We start from the raw sequence: 22,144 nt of genomic DNA on the forward strand, positions 1-22,144 counted from the left end.
ATACAACCCATTGTCCACTTCAAGCACGACTTGCCGAGTACACATGCATGTCCAACACGATAAAAGCAATTCTGCCAGATCTAGTCGACATACATATACGTACCACCAACAAATCCGGCTTCCGTGTTTGTTTTCAGGTGGCTTGATTTGAGGCAAACGCTAAATTAAAACCAACATAGCTGCATAATTTTAGATAATATTTGGTCAAAACAGCAATAAAGTTAGACCAAAAACAACGAATCAAGTGCTACATATAACTAATGAACTTCACGTCCATACAGGTTTGTACAGGCCCAAGGGGATTAAGTTTTCTTAAATAGGGCCTATAAATTGTCCCCGTAAGTGTTCCGTTATACTATTTGTACAATGTTTAAATGCTTCCTTACCATATTTCGAATTTCACATTTCACCTCAAGGACTATGTTATAGGCAATAGCAGATATTTGTATTTTTTAAGGGCGTTGTTTGTCTTGCATTGTGTGGAGATACTGGTTTGAAAGATAGAACAAACTGTCTGAAATACGTTATAGGTCAGCCGGCATGTTCACCCCGGCAGCTTTTATTCCAGCGAAACCCTTCTGCATTCAGTTTATCTTGGCTCTCTCCGAGCGATTTCTTGATATATAATGTATTAAAGCGTTACACTAACCCCTTCAATATGTCAGTGTGATACAAAAATACCCAGTCTTCCATTCACGTACGAAACACATAATACTGAATAAATTTTTCACTTCAGTATAAGAACCTCGTGTGCATGCATCTCCGATACGTTTGGAACCCTCGAAAACGCACAATTTGCAGTTATCAAATAAATTCCATTTTCAGTCTCCGTATATGGAATGGTTATTTTAAGACCTTTGGCCACTGATATAACCCTCGTCAAATTTCTAAAAGACAGAATTGCGGGTCAGTAGTTCTACAACTGCATCCAACTTGGGCAGCAAAAGATGGCTCATGGTGACTCATTTCTTCAAATTTACACCACTTCCAAATTCCATCCGGCCTTTTCGTGTCGACATTTTACGAAATTTTGTATGTACCGGCAAATGAAAAACCGTACATGTACGCCCATATACTATCTAGACTATGTAGGCCTACACAACGAATAGGCCTATTTTAATGCATTAGGCCTATTATATATATATATATATATATATATATAATTTTTGTTTATATAACACTCATATGTGTTGATGCAATTAAAGGTCATTTGAGAAAACATCATTTAGCAAAGATGCTTAATCTTACCTTCTTTGCTTTCCAAGAAATTGACTGGACTTGAGATTTGATGCGCCGTTGTCCTTTGGCCTTTGAGATTTGTTTCTTGAACACAGCTCCCCGGCTTTTCTGTCCTTAAAGCTATTCTTTTCTTTAACCTTTCAGGTATTGTTATTATTTTTTTCTTTGGCTTTGCAGATATTTTTAAAAAGAGCATACATACACCCAAGATGTTTGGTGGTAAACACAGTAGCCTACATAGATGTATATGGTACTCGAGTGAACGGAGCGTTATAAATGAATCGGTACGTCACTTTTCACCTTTGACCGCAGTACTAGCTTATTTTTCATTGGCTAGTGGAAATGGATGAATGGTTGTTGAGCACCGGGTTGCAAAATACTGGATGACCAGCGTTGGCCTCCAGTGACTGCCAGTAGTTTTCCGCTGCGATGTGTAATGAGGCTCTAGAAGGGACCATATATCGGGATGGGCTTGCCATGCAACACGGGAAATATTATATGTATTTCACAAAACGAATCAAGTGCTTGTAAATAATTCCGTTTTGAGTCCTGTGAAAGTGCCTATTCACTTTGGGAGACACCAAAGCTGGATGAATGGATAACTCCACGACTGAACGCGTTGTGCGGGAAACGGGAGGGGGGCATTATATGTAGGTCAAACTATTCAATACACGCCGTCAGCCCGACCATGTTTCATGCACGTGACAATCCTTTCCGTGATCTCATACATTGTTTAACTCTCCACATTTTACCACATTTCAATATGTAAGTATTATTATGAAATCTATTTTTCAAAAAATGTGAACAAGAAAACATAGACCAACACAAGTATATATTTTTTTTTTATATGCATGCAGTATAATACAAAAATCCAGTCTTTTTAATTAATATTCCATATCAATAGTTAAGATTTTGCATGAGCTGTTCGTGATTTTTTTAATGCTTGAATGTACTGGAAATGCTTTTTTCACAGTTCGTTTTTATCATGTATATTTTAAGACCTGCCGTGCGACACCCCAAAAAACATTTTGGCCTACCCGTATATATTTGATATAAAGAAAATCATTTTCAGTTAACACATCCAGGTAACGTAAAGGTGTGTGGTATGGCGTGGGCGGGGTAGTTCTGAGGGAAGAGAATTGAAGGGTCAGCGCACGAGGGTATTTAGTACGTGTATCAGCTTAATTATTGTATATGTAAAATTTACATGACCTGTCTAATTTCTATAGAATTTCTTTTTTATTCCGACCTGAATAGTGGTGTATTATTTTGTATATTTTGTGAACGATTTTATGACGATGACCCTCTTCAAGAACCCCAAACATATTGATTTCACCCAGCATGGCTGCATACGGTACGATCTGCGATGACGTATGTAAGACAAATTTAAACATCGACGTAAACATACTCATATGGTTAACATAATGCCACAAAAGAAAGACGTTATCACGTACATATAGGCCATCGTATAACGTCACAGTTAACGGTCTCAGCTCTCGGCATTTTGATAAGATTTATTTTCACGCGACATTTTATTCCGTCAGTTTGGAGTTTACTTTAATAGGATCAGTATGCTTTCCTGAAGTCTGGGATATTTTGTCAGTTTTGCTATAATACATATATTATTACTACTCACAAATATTGATCAAAGTAACGGTATACCTTTTCACACACAGATGCACCATAATTAGTCTATGTCACATAACCTGTCACATATATCATACATATATCCTGTAATGTATATTTATTTATTTATTTGATTGGGGTTTTACGCCATACTCAAGAATGTTTCACTTAAACGACGGCGACCAGCAGTATGGTGGGAAGCCTACAATGTATAGGGCTACAAAGTTCATATCATACAGATCGCCTTAGGTGTCGACAAACAGGAAGAAAACAGCGATTTTCATTGAGAATGTGTTGTCTGTATTCGGTTAGCAGCGATCTTAAATCTGTTGTCTGACCAGTGTATTGTTTGCCACACCAGTGGCATATAAGTGCGTATAGGGGGCCTACAACGTATTTAGGATCACAGGACATGTTCATTTTAACAGTGTATAAGGAGTCAGTTGTGGTAAATTTAACACTCGGACCTTCCAGTATGTGGATGCACGTCTCACACCTGGGTTTGTTCCATATAGTTACGTGTGCATTACATTGGTTTTCTGAAAAATGGACCCTCGTTAACATTTTCATCAGGTTTGGGCTCTGTCGTTTACTGTTAATAATTGTAGATTTGGAAATGATATCTTTCATTTTAGCACTATCGGTCAGCATAGGTAACGTATTCAGTATTAGGGGGAATACATCATTATTGTTGGGATTGTAAGTAGATATAAAGGGGATAATATTTTGATTGGCAGTTTTTGGTGAGATTTGTCTTAACACGATTATAGGGTGAGAAAATGCTTTTCTTATTCCAACCTCTGCGAGTCTCATTAGATATCCCCTACAGAGCAAGACAGACTTTAATTCAATAAGTCGCTCATTCCGAATGGTTTTGTTGATGATAATAGTACACACACGTCTAGCAAGTGAATAAGGGATATTTTCCTGTGTGTGGAGCTATAATGTGGAGTGATTGGGGCTAAAATGAATACAGAGCTGGGTATTGGGTTGTTTCCGAAGTGTAATTATCTTTAGTTCAAACGCGTCCAGATTTAACAAGCATATAATATAAGCCAAGAATGGAATACTGATATCATTTGCATCAACTGTATAAGAAATTTGAGGATGCAGTGCATTAAGGATATCAAATTGTGATTTGATTGTACCATTTTTTGATGGCCAAAATACAAAACAGTCATCTAAAATTCGCTGCCGCTGTTTTTTAAAGATTTACCAAACTCAGTTTCGTATTTGGAAGAAATAGTTGCATACAATTTAATTTCAAGGAACAACATCACCAATGTTGGGTATGCCGCATGGGGCTATTTGGGTTCCGTTGACAGTACCTAAAATTTGCATGTATAGTATTCATCACTAAAGCAAAATGAATTATTGTTAGAAATAAATTTAACACAATCCATGATGACCAAACTTTGTTAGATGTTAAAGAATCTTTTTTTATTAATAAGTGTCAACCCAGTCTGAATGGAAGCCATCGGCCATTCGACCATTTGACCATACATGTGTATTAGTTAACCATGACTTGTTATACATTAATTACGAATGCTATGTTTAATGTACATAAGGAACTGTATTATATTGTTTGATTTTACACCAAATTTTAAAGATTAGTAGTATTATCCTTTTGATCTCTGTCTGTGTACAGCGGTTTACATTGCTTTGGCATGTCCTTACTTGATTCCCTGGAAACATGCCGGTATATAAGGCCTGTCGAACTGATATACCACATCCCTTGATAGAAAATGTAGTCGGAATACAAAGATGCAGAAAGGTGAGAAGGATATATATATATATATATATATATATATATATATATATATATATATATATATATATATATATATATATATATATATATATATTGGTTTTATTCATTTGCCAAAGCAAAGCCAAAGCAATGAACCAGGATATATATATATATATATATATATATATATATATATATATATATATATATATATATATATATATATATATATATATATATATATGGTTTTCCTGTCATATCATAACTATTTTCAAAGACAGGCCCCAGTGTAGTATGAAGCTGTCAGTAAGCAGTAACATAAACAACCCGCATACATACTTGCACCCTATACATACACCTGTTTATTACAAACAAAATGCTTAAAATCATAATAGTGACATCCCATACAATTGTGTTAGTTTTGCTGAACACGTGTTTGTTGAGTTTAATACGATCAGCATACATCATCCCATTAAAGGGAACGGTATATTTGAATAACATGTATATAGCTATTAACGACGTGCCATGATCGCCCAAACACACCCATGCATGCATATAGCGTTCAGTGCATGCAGCCGTTTTGTGTGACATGCGCGTGACTGTTTGCACCAGGTTCATTCCCTTGAGCGGATGATCTAGTTCTCGCTGCTCCGACTGCGACTTTAAGTCAGGAAATATAACAGGTGTACTTGAGGAAGGGCGGAGGTTTCCTTCATCCATAGCTCGCGACGTTATATAAAACTCGGCCCGGTTTTGCAAAACTGTTTAAAGACTTAAATATTTAAGTATAAAATATTACTTAATACTAGTATAAGCTAATACATTTTCGAACAACTGGGCCCTAGGGTATATTTACATATATGACGCGCTAATCAATAATTATCCTATTAAATGATTTTACCAGACAGATTACACATGTTTAAGTACCTATCGACATGTTGTATTTTCACGTTGTGCTATAAAAATTTGCCTTATTTTGAATCATCGCGCTCTGAAACTTCATACATGCATGGATATGCATTCACCCGAAATGTGCGCCGAAACAATTGCGGTTATGTTATATGTTATATACCACATTATAAAGGCAGAAGGGTATCAAGAGACATCAACCTGCTGCTGTGCCTGCATATACAGTGCTTTTTACCTCAAAGAGCTCTGACTATATATACAAAAATTTGGGGAGGCTCTATGAAGTTTGACTTACCGGTGTTCGGAGTCGTCGGAGGAACATGAAAAAATGATTCTTTCTTTTAACACATTGGCTAAAAAAAAAAGAGATAATTCAAAACAAAATTGTTACAAGTACGGAAAAAAGAAAATTCTCTTTTGAATGAAAAGAGACAATATTTACTCGTATATAACTGTATCAAAAGTTGATGCACAATTCTATGATACACAAGAAAATGCAAAATACGTGTATATTGCAGTAAGGTGCACTGTACATGAATCACAATAAGGTGCACAGTGCTTTGGTAACAAAAAAGTGCACAATACATGTATTGTCCATGGCAACAAAGCCCTCTTCCATTAAACTATACACGGGTTGCCATCCATGGAATGGCTTGCTATTCACTGAGTTCCTTGGATTTTTTTATGAGTACGATCTATACGAAACGGGGGTAAACCATTTATCAACATGAAGTGTAAATATAGGTATTCTCAAGGGTACAAACTGTTTCCGCAGACTTTACCTGTGTGAATCTGGACTTGCACTTGTATGAAGACCACAACAGATACGCCAACTCTGCGACAAAAGGAATATATTAAATCAACCTTGCTTGGACCGTAATATGTCAAACGGCCTGTGCATATCTCGTCTTGTAGCCTTTGTTAGATGCTGTGTGCTGTGTGACGATTTCAATGAACGTCACAAGTTGTTACTGCAAAACAAGTGTGTCAACTACATTCCATCAAACATTAAATTTTACATTAATTTCGGCACATTTCTCTTGTATCGGTACACATCATTCTGCTACATGGTTTTGTCTAATTCCGCGTATCCCGGGGCAATTGGCAACGTGTTGAATTAGAACACCACCTTGGATACATGAACAGTTGCAGTCAACTGTGATACATATTTCGATCATCGAAAACCTATATACTAGTGTGATTCGTCTTTCCATCGCCATTGAAAACTGTTGACTGATTCTCTTTGCATAAATCCGCCGTAATTTCGTAATTTGTATATTTTCCAAGTTCTTTATGTTGAAGGGTTTTTTATTAGTTCGCTTTGCAAATATTTACTCGGAACGTCCATTTTGATTGACAGATGCATACGAATGGCTCTTTGACGCCTTGATTTACAAGAATCTGCACAGTGCATGTATCACAAGAAGGCACACAATATGTGTACCACAAGAATCTGCACAGTGCATGTATCACAAGAAGGCACACAATACGTGTACCACAAGAAGGCACACAATACGTGTACCACAAGAATCTGCACAGTGCATGTATCACAAGAAGGCACACAATACGTGTACCACAAGAAGGCACACAATACGTGTACCACAAGAAGGCACACAATACGTGTACCACAAGAAGGCACACAATACGTGTATCACAAGAAGGCGCACAATACGTGTATCACAAGAAGGCGCACAATACGTGTACCACAAGAAGGCGCACAATACGTGTACCACAAGAAGGCGCACAATACGTGTACCACAAGAAGGCACACAATACGTGTACCACAAGAAGGCACACAATACGTGTACCACAAGAAGATGCACAACACGAGTATTACAAGAAGGTCAATACGTTATTACAAGGTACAAATATGTGCATCCCATGCACGGAGGTCACAATACGTGTATCAGAAGAAGGCGCACAATGTGTCTTTTGCAAGAAGGTCCTCAACACATGTATCACAAGAAGGTCACAATACTTGTATCACAAGAAAACGCACAATAAGTGTGTCACAAGAAGGTGTACAACACATGTATCACAAGACGGTCACAATACTTGTATCACAAGAAGGCACACAATACGTGTACCACAAGAAGGTCCTCAACACATGTATCACAAGACGGTCACAATACTTGTATCACAAGAAAACGCACAATAAGTGTGTCACAAGAAGGTGTACAACACACGTATCACAAGACGGTCACAATACTTGTATCACAAGAAAACGCACAATAAGTGTGTCACAAGAAGGTGTACAACACATGTATCACAAGACGGTCACAACACATGTATCACAAGACGGTCACAATACTTGTATCACAAGAAAACGCACAATAAGTGTGTCACAAGAAGGTGTACAACACATGTATCACAAGACGGTCACAATATTTGTATCACAAGAAAACGCACATTAAGTGTGTCACAAGAAGGTGTACAACACATGTATTACAAGAAGGTCACAATACTTGTATCACAAGAAAGCGCACAATAAGTCTATCACAAGAAGGTCAAGATAGGTATCACAAGAAAGACACGATATCAGAAGGTATCAGAAGGAGGTGCATACAAATTAAGTTTATCATGCACGAATGTGTATGTGTATGCGGCTTAAAACGCACAACATTCGGTGTACTCAAATATTTATGACAAGTGTAAACAAAAACAATTTTGACAAGTACACACAAATATGTTTGGCATTTATACATGCAAGCAATAGTCTTGAGCTCTCTTGGCCCGCCCATTATTTTTCTAGCTTGATCCTGTTTTGCATGACTTAGTGTTAATTGGCAAGCACCGTGTACGCTTAACCCATGCATACAGAAATATACGACTGTTTTCATGGGTATATGTGTAACCAGCTATACATGTATGTACCATAAACTTTATCACGACACTCGTGTCACCAACTGTTTTTTTTTTAAATCCACATTGCTATACATGTATGTTTACCGGTATGTATGGTATATATGTATAGAAATTAAACGGAATTATAAGGACTCGACTGTTACTACAAGGTTGCTGCACCTCCACTTGGAAAACAAGCGAGTTGTTTACATCAGTGCGAGTGGCTAAACCACGCTTACGTCATAAATGTGCAAACAATCTGTACCCGTTTACTATCTCAATGTAGGGCACCTATATAGTTTAGAATACGAGAGAGTGTTTATAGTTGACTTACATATGATTACTTATATCATGTTCGTTGCATAAGGTGTGAACCTGTGTCCTAAAACATGCGTTAACGGTACATGAGGCCTTAACCCATGTGAATGCAAGTTATCTCGGACTGTCTCCAGTTTTAATTGCCTTTAAAAACAAACCAAACAAACAACCACACGAAATGTTGGTATACGTGAGAATTCAGTACATGACATTTCGGCATAAGCTACTACTGCAAACGCCAGACTTCAGCCTAGGACAGTTTCCCAAATGCTGATTGGGGACAGAACCTTGTACTATATAGATATCTCACCATTCTAGGTATAATCCATTTGTGGAAAGTTACCACATCACTCAACATATGTATGTATATGGACATTCATTTGGTTGGGACACTTCAACTCCACATCATATATACTTAGACAAATCCCGGATTTATATGTCGACCTGCATATAGCAGCTGATTTCTAAGCCTAGATGTTTCTTCTTGTTTTTGTACTTCACATCATATGCAATAGGTTTATTTTACATCACAGGACCGATAACGCATTAATACGTACTTAACTTATAAAATAAATATAAAAGGCTTCGCTTAACGTGTGTTTTGAATACCAAACATATAAAAATTTCATTTTCAAAATGTGATCAAAATACGTCATGTGCCGAAATGTCGTGTTTCCAGTTTGTACCGAAATGTCGCATGGCGAAATGTCGTGTTTCCAGCTTGTGCTGATATACCGCGTGCCACAATGTCAACCGAAATGCCGTGGATATTGACATGCTATATGTACTTTATATGGGGGAGTTGGACGACATGCACTGCTGGCTTCAAAATAAGAGTTATATATAACATATAGTACACTAGCTTTATCTCAGCATTACTTTAGCTTTGCTATCAACACTGTTTCAGTCACATACCATATGTCCTTGTGTTATGAATAAGGCTTACCGATGACGGCATGTTTACGCCGCAAGGAACGACAAGACACGAGACATGACGCCTCCCGCCCACAATATTTACTGTCACCCGGTCAACCACAGAACTTGGTCGTCCATGGGCTATGCAGAAGATATAATAATAAAAGGATCGCCAGCTATAAATAAATTAAGCCTAAAATCAGGACCGAACCCCGGGATATGAGTTAATCTATTGTATGTGGTGTTTTATCTTGAGCCATGAAAATCACTTGTATCAACCCCAAAACTCCACAGACTCAAAGTAAAGGCCACGTTTTTGAAACACGTCGACTTTTGTACTTTGCATAGTTGCTTTACGTCCATGCGCCTTGTATACATCAAAAAACACACCAAAAAAATTCATGTCGATTTTAACAGAAAGTCTGTTGTCTGAGTGATGCTAGAATGCATTGTGTTATTATAACATAATACCGTCATATATTCAACATAATATCCTGTTAGTTTAATAAAATCTTTATTTACTTATTTGATTGGTGTATTACGCCGTATTCAAGAATATTTCACTTATTTGACAGCGGCCAGCATTATGGAGGGAGGAAACCGGGCTCTGGGAAACCCACGGCCATCCGCAGGTTGCTGGAAGACCTTCCCACCTACAGCCGGAGAGGAAGTCAGCATGAGCTGGACTTGAACTCACAGTGACCGCATTGGTGAGAGGCTTCTGGGCCCCTGCGCGCTAACCAACTGAACCACGAAGGCCCAAATAGAATCTTTATGTTGAATTAATAGAATATACATTTTATATTTAACAGAACAATCAGTTACAATGACAGAATACATTCTAGTATCACCAAAACAACAGACTTTCTGTTAATACGACAAATTAATTTTTTGAGAACTAGTCACGGAATTATGGCATGACGTCGAGTTTCAAAAGTACCCGTGGTGTTTTCGCATCATTCGCATGTTTAAGGCCCATTTAAACCTCGATGCTGAGTTGCATGGAAAAGGCGTGTCGCTCACTTTTAAATGGGCGAAATTCTATGTCGAGTTTTATATACTGAAGCGGACTACACATTACACAGGAAATAGCGAAACACCAAAATTTCGGTATTAATAATCAGTCACAATATATATGCACAACAATCGTACAATCCAATTAACTGCAGGTATATAGTAGTTTTGGGCAGCGTGTGATTCAGACGGGTTGGTCGTTTTGTCTTGATGTAAATACAAAAATTGTATCAATCTCCTCGCATGGTAGATTTTAATTCTTCAACAGGGAAATCATGATTGATCGCCATCCATTATGACTGTATTTCTAATCTTGGTGTACATTTTAATCTTATGTGCATATAGCTTACCAAATAAAAATGAATAAATAAATAAACATGTATCTATATGTATTTTTAGAACAGCGGATTATTATTGCCACTCCAAACATAATGCCCGTCGGTGGGAACTACAATATCCATGAATACATGCAGGATAGATTGGTATAATATGGCCATATGTGGCACTTTGAATTCAACTTCTTTTTGTACAACACAGCCATTTAATGATATATATGCCTTGGAAACTTGACTTGCACGTCCTAAGTACAGCAGGCATGACGTCCCACCCAGTGTAGTCATATTTTGCCGAGGGTCAGGCCAGGGGAGAGCAGTAGACCTGCAAAGATTGGTATGAACCAGAAGGCGCCTGTAAGGCTATCTCCCTTCCCAGACCTTGCATACAGTATCACTCAAGTAATTGGTGCAGGTTTAAATTCATTTACAACTGTTTGTATCTCACTTAGCATGATCACCACTAGACAGAAAGTACTAAAGCTGACTATAACTCAGGCCACTGTTAATACTGTCTTACAATGAAATCAGACTTCACTTCAAAACAGTTTACTGCTCTAAACTTGTCATTTATGGTAGGAATTTTTATTGTAGTGTATAGAGTTGTCCTAGACTTGTATAATAAATTTGAAAATGAAGTCTGGCTTAAATCTAAGAATCCTCATCACTCTGGTGGCATGTGAAATGCCTACTTTAATACATTGGCACATGTGAGCCAACTCAAGAATTCTTCTAACACTCACTCTGCCCATGTGTCTTCCAAAGAGCATCCATTGAGCTATCTATTCATTTGACTTACACGCCTCCCTCTTCACCACACTATTTAGTAATCATTTCAGCAAATGCGTTGAGGCAAGTATCTTATTATAAACTGGTTTTCTGGTCAAGGCGGCTGGCAAATGAAGTCAGGGTTTCGAACCCAGCTCTGGTTGGTTCGGTTGTCACAGTCAGTCTGGGCCGCTGGCAAATGAAGTCAGGGTTTCAAACCCAGCTCTGGTTGGTTCGGTTGTCACAGTCAGTCTGGGCCGCTGGCAAATGAAGTCAGGGTTTCGAGCCCAGCTCTGGTTGGTTCGGTTGTCACAGTCAGTCTGAGCCGCTGGCAAATGAAGTCAGGGTTTCGAGCCCAGCTCTGGTTGGTTCGGTTGTCACAGTCAGTCTGAGCCGCTGGCAAATGAAGTCAGGGTTTCGAACCCAGCTCTGGTTGGTTCGGTTGTCACAGTCAGTCTGAGCCGCTGGCAAATGAAGTCAGGGTTTCGAGCCCAGCTCTGGTTGGTTCGGTTGTCACAGTCAGTCTGAGCCGCTGGCAAATGAAGTCAGGGTTTCGAGCCCAGCTCTGGTTGGTTCGGTTGTCACAGTCAGTCTGAGCCGCTGGCAAATGAAGTCAGGGTTTCAAACCAAGCTCTGGTTGGTTCCGTTGTCGCAGTCAGTCTGACACCGGAATCACGGGCCTATATTCATCTGAGCATGAACTTAGTCTATAACTTAATTGCGGCCATATTCCTGATTTATGTTTTACCTGAAGCTAGTGCTATTTTATATATTTGCCATATCAGTCGATGTTTGAGTTCAGATTTAAGTTGCTGACAGTTCTGAGATTTATTTATTAATTTATTTATTTTAACGAGATTCAAGTAATTCAACCCTTATGATTTGGGGCAGTTTTAATGATTGTTGAAAGAACTTGCACTGAATATTAGCAATATAACCAAATGATCTTAAATGAATGCCTGTCTCTCTGAGTGATAGATTACCTTCTTTGTACTGTGTTAGGACTTTTTCAGGTAGCTGAGGGGATTAACTTTTAATGAAAGTTAAATTTTCCCATTTAATTTAGTATTAAGCAAAACAACAAGCAGCTGGAAACGAAAATGAGAGATTGTCGCACTCTCTGCAGGGGGAATCCCTTCGGCCTCGTTTTCATCTAGGCCTGACGTCCTTGCGAAGGGTGATCCCCAGTACAAAATGGCGATTTCCGTAAACACGTGAAACGTTGTGCGATGTGTTTTTAAGCGTGGACTTGTAATCTTGTGTTTATAGAGCGTAAAAACAAGGTATATTGTTAATCAGAAATTTAGCTACCTCGAGGCTATTGTTTATGCTCTTTTAAATCACCAGCCACAGGCGTTAGTACTTGGTTAGGTAAGAACATGTCGGCCTGCCTGCATAACCAAGTGCTGTAATGGCGCATGTAGGCCCTACGTTTGAAAATAATCTGTCTATGTTAATCACAAATGTAATGACATATGATCACGTATGACGTCATGCATCTACCTGTGTTGACGGCTGTAGTCTAAGTTGAGAAAAGAACACCATAAACATTGTCAGTCACCGTGGCGACGGAAGATACAGAGCTGTATATTGTCTGCTATTTCATATGCTAATGGACGGTGAGCTGCGGAGAGTACAAAATTCGGCGGGTAATTTACCTGTTTACACGTGGATCCTAGGCTTAATATTGCAGAAAGTAAGCTACCCGTCAATGAAAAGGTTTGACATAAAGTTATGTTGCGTGCAGCCTTTCAAGTTATTCACCACTGCTTCAGTACACTGCTAATAAATCGGGTCCACACGAGATACCCACTTCTCCAATTAAAGTGTGCCAGGTTTTCTTTTAGCCTCGTTTCGGCGTGGACTGGTTCCATTCAATTTTGCTTTGTAGGCCTCCATCCATCGGCATTTAAAAAAGTAGAGCTTTCTGCTACAGTTCTTTATCTACCAGCTCGCAAGTTTATTACCAATCCTGGCAGAGGTGGCCATTTGAAGATAAATAAATATTTATGTCATATATGATAATCTTATAATATGTTTGTGTTACAGGTGTACCCAGGCCTTGCCGCACTTTGCACAGAGGACTGACTGATTTTAAGTCAAAATGACTCGTTTTGCTCGAGGTGGTTCAGCCAATAAGAAAAAACCTTATGAAGGTAGCACATGGGAAGATTTGAGCATCAAGAAAAAATTTGGGCAATCGCATGGTGTGTATGAAACTGAAGAAACAAAAGAAGTGAAGAAATCTAAGAAAGACAATGTTACTGAACCATCACAAAAGGCCACATCTGATGCACATAAGACAAGAACACAGGTTGACAAAGTGCCTAAAGAACTGAAGCACATCTCTAAGGTCAAGAAGAGAGATAAACAACGTTTGAAAGACCGTCAGAGAGAAAGGCGAAGACAGAGAAGGAAGCAGGAAAGGGATATGGCTAAGGTTTGTAGAGATCATGATTCTAAATGTTTGTTTGTTAGCAGTGTGAGTACTTGGGGTTAACGTGATGCTTAAAGTGCATTTTCAGTCCTAAGAGAAGCTAGGTGGAAATATTAAAACAATATGAAGTATACCCTAGGGAACAGAGCTGACACCACAATTCAGAAAGATTCATGACAAATAACACTTTCACCTGTGTAAGTGAAAAGTCCTCAAAAATAATTTTAGTGCTCAAGTGTGACAGAAGAGGAGTGCTCAGGTGGGACCAAGGTGGAGTGCTCCAGTGTGGATGAGGTGGAGTGCTCAGGTATGACTGAAGTGGAGTGCTCAGGTATGACTGAAGTGGAGTGCTCAGGTTTGACTGAAGAGGAGTGCTCAGATGTGACTGATGTGGTGTGCTTAGGTGTGACTGATGTGGAGTGCTCAGGTTTGACTGAAGTGGAGTGCTCAGGTTTGACTGAAGTGGAGTGCTCAGATGTGACTGATTTGGAGTGCTTAGGTGTGACCGATGTGGAGTGCTTAGGTGTGACTGATGTGGAGTGCTCAGGGGTGACTGAAGTGGAGTGCTCAGATGTGACTGATGTGGAGTGCTTAGGTGTGACTGATGTGGAGTGCTCAGCTGTGACTGAAGTGGAGGGCTCGTCAGTGCTCAAGTGTGACAAGTGGGGTGCTCAAGTATGACTGAAGTGGAGTGCTCAGGGGTGACTGGAGGGCTCTGGTGTGAAGGACTAGGGGTTGTAGATTGTTAGTGTTTAAATAAAACAGTTTCTCTCGAACAGCCACAAAAAAGTACTTCAAGTACATTTCTAATGTAAGGTGGCTGTGAAGCTGCATTTTACAAAGTTGGTCAATCTTGTCATAAAACTTCATTATTACCTATGGGATGGGTGTCTGTGGCAAAAAGCATTCCATGATCTGTAATTTACTTTGCTCTGTTTGAAGGTGTGTTATAACTGCCGTGAAGCTGGTCACCACCTGGCAGACTGTCCTCAAATCATGAAGGATCAAGAACAAGGCACTGGTATCTGCTTCAAGTGTGGTTCTACAGAGCATAGCTCAGGAAAATGCCATGTAAAAGTTGCCCTAGGTACATGATCTAAAATTTGTAAATGATACAGAAAGCTCCACAACATATGTGAAGCATGCATGGAAAAAAAATAAAAACAAATCACTTGAAAATTATCAATGGATTTTTGATACTCCAGAGATTTAAGTGAGTTATGATGTTGTTTTTGAGGTGAAATAAGTACATGTTTATATGTCAACTAATTGTACTGTCATATCACATGCTGTCTGTGAAAAAAGCTCTCATCGTTGCTATAGAAACATTCGTATTATGTGTTAAAATGCAGTAGCATTATGATATACATTGGTGACCTGAGAGGATACAAATCATTTGAATATTTTAATTGGTTGTTGTTTTACACCATACCATTTGGCTTGAGACATTTGTCAGTGTAATAAAATGCTATATTGATGCATACTGTGCTGATTATTTTAACAGGTGTTTACCCATTTGCCAAGTGTTTTATTTGTGGTGAAAAGGGCCACATCTCAAAGAAGTGCCCTGATAACCCCAGAGGGTTGTATCCTAAAGGTAGGTCGCAAAGGTTGTCACTGATAATGGGAATGCGTCCATAATATTGCCGTTACAGACGTACATGTAATTGCATGTATACAGGGAAGGAAAACATCACAGGAAAAGTTTGACCTCAAGCATGCATTCTCTAAAGGACATATACACCTTAACCTGATACTTCACATTTTCTTCAGTTTTTCCCATAATACATTAATCAAAATAAAAAGTTGCCCTGATATGTCGATGAATCATTCAGAATGACTTGAACATGTCACTTGAAAAAGACTAAACTTTTTTCGATAAATAGGGAGGACATTTGTGGAAATAAAGACATCGCTTACAATTGAACTGAAATGTCAGAAGTGACATTAGGGTAATCAGTCTTCAGATGATGAACACAAAGATCACCAGTGGAAAAAGAGGTGAAATAATTACATGTGGATTTTCAAACTAGTTTTTAGGACATACAGTAATTCTAATTTTAGGACTTATCAAACTTTGGGGCTGTACTACCCCCATCCCATATGACTCACGGTGTGTCTGAAAGGCTGCTTATTTTCACACCTAAGAGTTTCTCTCACAAGACAGTTTTATAGGTTATTGGATTGTATGTCCTGGGCGCCCACTTAGGTGTATAATAATGATGGTTATATTTGACATTTTACAGTTACTGCTAACATCCACATATATTGTATGATGTTGAAAGCCTATTGGTTGATATTCACACGAACATTGATAATGCTGTATTATGTCATCTAACTCTGTGAATACTGGTCATATTGAACTAATGGCTCAAGTGAAGGCTGTGACATCAGTGTGTGTTTTCTCATGATCAGGTGGATGCTGTAAACAGTGTGGATCGGTTGAGCATTTCAGGAGAGACTGTCCAGAACTGCAGAAACAGCAAGGTATTACCTTCAAACATCCGATTTCATCTATTATTTCATCGCCACGATATGGCTGAAATATTGCCAATGTGCCATAATCATTCATTCATTCTATTATTTCATGTAAATATCATGTTTGTGATGATTTTACTTTGTAATAACAATCAGTACCATGAAAATCCAAAAGAAAAAAAAATTAAGAAATAGTCATTCCAAAAACTTTTGATGAAGTCTGTGATTCAGCTGCAGACCATGAACGTTTGTGTGATTCAGCTGCAGACCATGAACGTTTGTGTGATTCAGCTGCACACCATGAACATTTGTGTGATTCAGCTGCACACCATGAACGTTTGTGTGATTCCGCTGTAGACCATGAACGTTTGTGTGATTCATCTGCAGAAAATGAACGTTTGTGTGATTCAACTGCAGACTATGAATGTTTGTGTGAGTCAGCTGCCGTCCATGTACATTTGTGTGATTCAGCTGCAGTCCATGTCCATTTGTGTGATTCAGCTGCAGTCCATGTACATTTGTGTGATTCAGCTGCAGTTCATGTACATTTGTGTGATTCAACTGCAGACTATGAATGTTTGTGTGAGTCAGCTGCAGACCATGAACGTTTGTGTGATTCAGCTGCTGTCCATGTACATTTGTGTGCTTCAGCGGCAGTCCATGTACATTTGTGTGCTTCAGCTGCAGACATGTACATTTGTGTGATTCAGCTGCAGTTCATGTACATTTGTGTGATTCAGGGGCAGTCCATGTACATTTGTGTGATTCAGCTGCAGACCATGTACATTTGTGTGATTCAGGTGCAGTCCATGTACATTTGTGTGATTCAGCTTCAGTTCATGTCCATTTGTGTGATTCAGCTGCAGACCATGTACATTTGTGTGATTCAGGTGCAGTTCATGTACATTTGTGTGATTCAGCTACAGTTCATGAATAGTTTTTCGATTCAGCAGCAGTTACTGTACATTTGTGTGGTTCAGCTGCAATTCATGAATATTTGTGTGATTCAGCTGCAGTCCATGTACAGTTGTGTGATTCAGCTGCCGTCCATGTACATTTGTGTGATTCAGCTGCAGTTCCTGTACAGTTGTGTGATTCAGCTGCCGTCCATGTGCATTTGTGTGATTCAGCTGCAGTCCATGTGCATTTGTGTGATTCAGCTGCAGACCGTGTACATTTGTGTGATTCAGGTGCAGTTCATGTACATTTGTGTGATTCAGCTACAGTTCATGAACATTTGTGTGATTCAGCTTCAGTTCATGTACATTTGTGTGATTCAGTTGCAGTTCATGTACATTGGGTGATTCAACTGCAGACTATGAATGTTTGTGTGAGTCAGCTGCCGTCCATGTACATTTGTGTGATTCAGGTGCAGTCCATGAAAATTTGTGTCATTCAGCTGCAGTTCATGTACATTTGTGTGATTCAGTTGCCGTCCATGTACATTTGTGTCATTCAGCTGCCATCCACATAAAATTGTGTGATTCAGCTGCAGTTCATGTGCATTTGTGTGATTCAGCTGCAGTCCATGTACATTTGTGTGATTCAGCTGTGGTTGTTGTTGTTGCAGGTATTCAAGACGTTACCCTGGAGACGATCAGCAGCTGTCAGAGCGCTGACTCACACGCTGAACCAACACAGGAATATTTACCCGTCAGCAAGAAAAAGAAAAAAGTGGTCAATTTCTGAATTTTTCCTGCACTTATGAATTTAAATTTATCAGATGTAAGAAAGTATCAAATAAATTTTGAAATGTATCTTGATTTTTGTCTTCTGTTGCTTTGGAGTTAAAGGTGAATTGCAGTTGTTTCAAATTTGTCCACACTGAAGAAAACAAGCTGTATATAGCATTTTGAGCAATTCATACTTTCAAGATTTGTGCAGTTTTTTTCAGGCCAAACACAATCCATGAATTGTATGCACATCTACAAAAGAACAGAAAAATTTAAGAGAATCATCACCTTGTTTTCGCTCTGCTAACTTTCAGTTTCAGACCCAAAACCATTGCTGTTCACTGTTAGAATCTTTTTCGACAAGCTAGGGTCAGCTAAAATCTGGTGGCGTGCTGTCTCGTTTCAGTCTCCATTCATCAGGGTAGCCTCGTGCTGTCAGCTGGGTGGGTTCGTTTTGTCACTGGTGTGAGCTAGGTGGGATCATGTTGTCACAGGTGTTATTAGCAGTGTCAGCATGTTGGGGTGGTGATGTTACAGATGTCAGCAAGGTGGGACTGTGATGTTACAGATGTCAGCAAGGTGGGACTGTGATGTTACAGATGTCAGCAAGGCAGGACTGTGATGTTACAGATGTCAGCAAGGTGGGACTGTGATGTTACAGATGTCAGCAAGGTGGGACTGTGATGTTACATATGTCAGCAAGGCGGGACTGTGATGTTACAGATGTCAGCTACGCAGAACTGTTATGATACAAGTGTCTGCAGTGGAACTACGATGTTACAGGTCTAGCTTGGGTAAGATGGGTCCGTGATGTTACAGGTATCGGCAATGCGGAACAGCGATGTTACAGCTCTTAGCTGGGTGGGACTGCAGTGTTACAGGTGTCAGGAAGGTGGGACTGTGATGTTACAGATGTCAGCAAGGCGGGACTGTGATGTTACAGATGTCAGCTACGCAGAACTGTTATGATACAAGTGTCTGCAGTGGAACTACGATGTTACAGGTCTAGCTTGGGTAAGATGGGTCCGTGATGTTACAGGTATCAGCAATGCGGAACAGCGATGTTACAGCTCTTAGCTGGGTGGGACTGCAGTGTTACAGGTGTCAGGAAGGTGGGACTGATGTTACAGGTGTCAGGTGTGACTGCAGTGTTACAGGTGTCAGAAAAGTGTGACTGCAGTATTACAGGTGTCGGCAATGTGGGATTGTGACGATACAGGTGTCAGCTAAGTGTAGGTGTGACTGTAGTGTTATACAGTTGCCAGCAAGGTGTGACTGCAGTGTTACAAGTGTGAGCAATGTGGGACTTCGGTGTTATAGACGTGAAGGAGGTAAGACTGGTGTGGAACATTGTGTTACATATTTGTCGGTGAGGTGTGATGGTTTTTTCCACCCCTGGTTTTCTCCAAACAAAAACTGGACTCGGTGGCAAGAAAGATAAATATTCTCAATAATACATAGTAATACACCAATTAAACAAGTAAGACCAAATAGAGACAAGGAACATGTGACATTAAATAACCAGAAGGTAGGATTCCCTATTTTCTCCGGTTAGTGAACTAGTGGAAATTTACTATAGCAGCGAGATTTGACGAGCCATCAGAAGACAGCTAATTTCCCCTGGGCTAAGCTCAACAGATGTCATCTGCGGCACACACAGGAGTAAGGCGTGGTACAATACTGTGTACCAACCCAGCAAAAATTGCTATGTATGAAAGCATGATGAGGCATGTTAACAAATCTAAGCTAGATCAGCACAGATGGTTTACAGGTATAAACCCAGGCAGCACTGCTCAAAAAGTGTAAACCTGGGACAGTAGCCTGCATGGTACATGTATGTCAGCTTTCGGAGATCAGCATATACAACAACCATTCAACTAGCTGCAACTTTAATGAGTCTCCATTCTATGTTTACAAGGCAATATCACAGTTGATCTGATGCAACATTAGCCTATTATTATAGCCATCCACGCACGGATTCGATCATGCCCACAAAATTTCATGAAAATCCATTCATAACTGTAGGCCGAGAGTCGCCATCTACGTCCCCATTCTATGTTTAAAAAGCAATTACCCTGCAAATAACTAATACGACACAACCCAAATTGCAAACACCTAACTTCACACGGCCTCTGTCATGCCTTCATTTTACGAAAATCAAATCCAAACTGTAGGAGATGTGTTGACAAGGAAATTAGTAGTGACAAGTGAAGAAGTAGTCAATCTCACCTTGAACTTGATTAACTCATTAAGCGAATGGCTCAAGCGAAAGGGCATCGAAAGTCTGAGAGGTCAACCAGCGTTCAGAGCTCTTATTGTAGCTACAACACACCTGATTGGTAGATACAACAGCTTCCATTTTGCAAAACTGGCTATCGTATATCATCTCTTACATTGTATAACAGCACAATTCCAATTAATTGCATCATTTTTTTATTGGGATACATTTATCATTCCATTTGGGATTCAAGTTAACATGGTATAGACGTATGAAAACATTCGTATGCTAAAAATATGGACATTTATAAACAAATTAAAGCAATTTAATATGGTTAATGTAGATATCATGCTAAATAAAGTTAATACTTGATGGTTGTGAATGGGGTTTGACAATGAAATGGAAAGGTGGTATCTGCAGGTCAGAGACCAGTCTCTCTTATGCATTAATCAGTATGATACCTTATTCAGGATTCACATATTAGAAAGCTAAAGTTTAATCTTTCCTTATTACACATATACCGACACTGTATTGGTAATGGTAGGCTTACCCTTATTCACCAAATATACATGTACAAGCATATGTTCCCAGGGCTAACTTTAAAATGGCAAAATAAAGACACCAACTCATCAGACAATAAATCCAGGTATGATGATCATCAAAGTGGGTTAGGTGCATTCCACCTCGTCAAGTACAGTACTAAAATCCTCATTTAGGTCATGAACTTTTAGTCATTACGCAGCTGGTAAAACAATTTGCAGACTTGAAGCACATGGATGTTTTATTGGAGTTCATGTTCCCCTTCTTGTCTATGTACTCTTTGTAACAAGATAGGGGCTTTGAATTATAGTGGTATGTGACAAAATGAATACATGTACAGGTATAAACTAAGTGAAGACAAAGTGAAAACAAACAAATGACCCAACATGCATGAAAGACTTGTAGTGTTACTTTAATCTAAAAATTGAGTATATTCCTTTCAAGAAAATTAAGCAAAAAACAGGTGGTTCAAAGTTGTTGCTTTTTGAGACAGTATTTTCCAGTCTTTTCTATAGTGGTCCACTTTGATAACGAATTACTAATTAATATTTTGTGTGTGTGTGTGTGTGTGTGTGTGTGTGTGTGTGTGTGTGTGTTTTGTGTAGGTCTACATTATATTTTCTAACAAATAACTCTAAAACTAAGTAACAAGAACGCCGGTCAACAGCTTAGTGCAGCCTTTCAAAAGACATCCCTTGATTAGTTTGTGTTAAATTATACATTCAATGGTCAGAGAAATAAGGTTGTTAATATCTAAAAAATACACTCTGGACTGAACTACTGTCATAAATTAACCCATAATGGAATGTGATGAAACCCAGTCTTACAGATGACCATAATTTTTGCTTTATATTACTTTTCTCCATCTTTTCCAAATAAAAGTACAGTTTTAAGCCTTACTGAGAAGACTGATAATCATTAATATCTTGACATCAGTTTAACTTTTTGGTCTCTTTTGTAGCTTTCTCTTCCTATGACTTACATGTACAAAATATCAAAATATTTTACACAAGTGAAAACTTCAATTCAGTTAAACAAAGCACCAAATTTAATTTCCTTTTACATTGTGATTATTATTTAAGA

General features: G+C 38.9%; 2 protein-coding genes across 5 annotated transcripts in view; one reads left to right on the plus strand and one right to left on the minus strand.

The window, feature by feature from the left end:
• Positions 1 to 1,492, minus strand: part of LOC135472363 (sodium- and chloride-dependent GABA transporter 1-like) — a 31,709-nt gene extending 30,217 nt beyond the window's left edge. The window contains exon 1 of the mRNA XM_064751834.1: positions 1,249 to 1,492. The gene's annotated coding sequence lies outside the window, so the exon portion shown is untranslated. The remainder of the gene's footprint in view (positions 1 to 1,248) is intronic.
• An 11,398-nt stretch (positions 1,493 to 12,890) lies between these two features.
• LOC135473883 (zinc finger CCHC domain-containing protein 9-like) lies at positions 12,891 to 18,340 on the plus strand. Of its 4 annotated transcripts, none has more exons than XM_064753809.1 (6): positions 12,891 to 12,998; positions 13,765 to 14,155; positions 15,095 to 15,239; positions 15,657 to 15,749; positions 16,568 to 16,639; positions 18,201 to 18,340. In XM_064753809.1, exons 2-6 carry the CDS (start codon positions 13,820 to 13,822, stop codon positions 18,317 to 18,319), a joined length of 765 nt encoding a protein of 254 aa, XP_064609879.1. In that variant the 5' UTR covers positions 12,891 to 12,998; positions 13,765 to 13,819; the 3' UTR covers positions 18,320 to 18,340. The 4 variants fall into 4 exon arrangements, with proteins under 4 accessions (XP_064609879.1, XP_064609882.1, XP_064609880.1 ...); XM_064753812.1 differs by having other exon boundaries at positions 12,988 to 13,086; XM_064753810.1 differs by lacking the exon at positions 12,891 to 12,998 and adding an exon at positions 13,121 to 13,364.
• Positions 18,341 to 22,144: the final 3,804 nt, after the last annotated feature.

This window comes from Liolophura sinensis, chromosome 8, assembly GCF_032854445.1.
Source record: "Liolophura sinensis isolate JHLJ2023 chromosome 8, CUHK_Ljap_v2, whole genome shotgun sequence".
Taxonomy (NCBI): domain Eukaryota; kingdom Metazoa; phylum Mollusca; class Polyplacophora; order Chitonida; family Chitonidae; genus Liolophura; species Liolophura sinensis.

What these genes read in the sequence shown, in the direction of transcription:
- LOC135473883 (XM_064753809.1), top strand. Translation starts at nt 13,820, where the DNA reads ATGACTCGTTTTGCTCGAGGTGGTTCAGCCAATAAGAAAAAACCTTAT. An exon ending in CAGAGGGTTGTATCCTAAAG is followed by an intron (nt 15,750 to 16,567) that starts GTAGGTCGCAAA and finishes TCTCATGATCAG; the next exon opens with GTGGATGCTGTAAACAGTGT. An exon ending in AGAACTGCAGAAACAGCAAG is followed by an intron (nt 16,640 to 18,200) that starts GTATTACCTTCA and finishes TTGTTGTTGCAG; the next exon opens with GTATTCAAGACGTTACCCTG.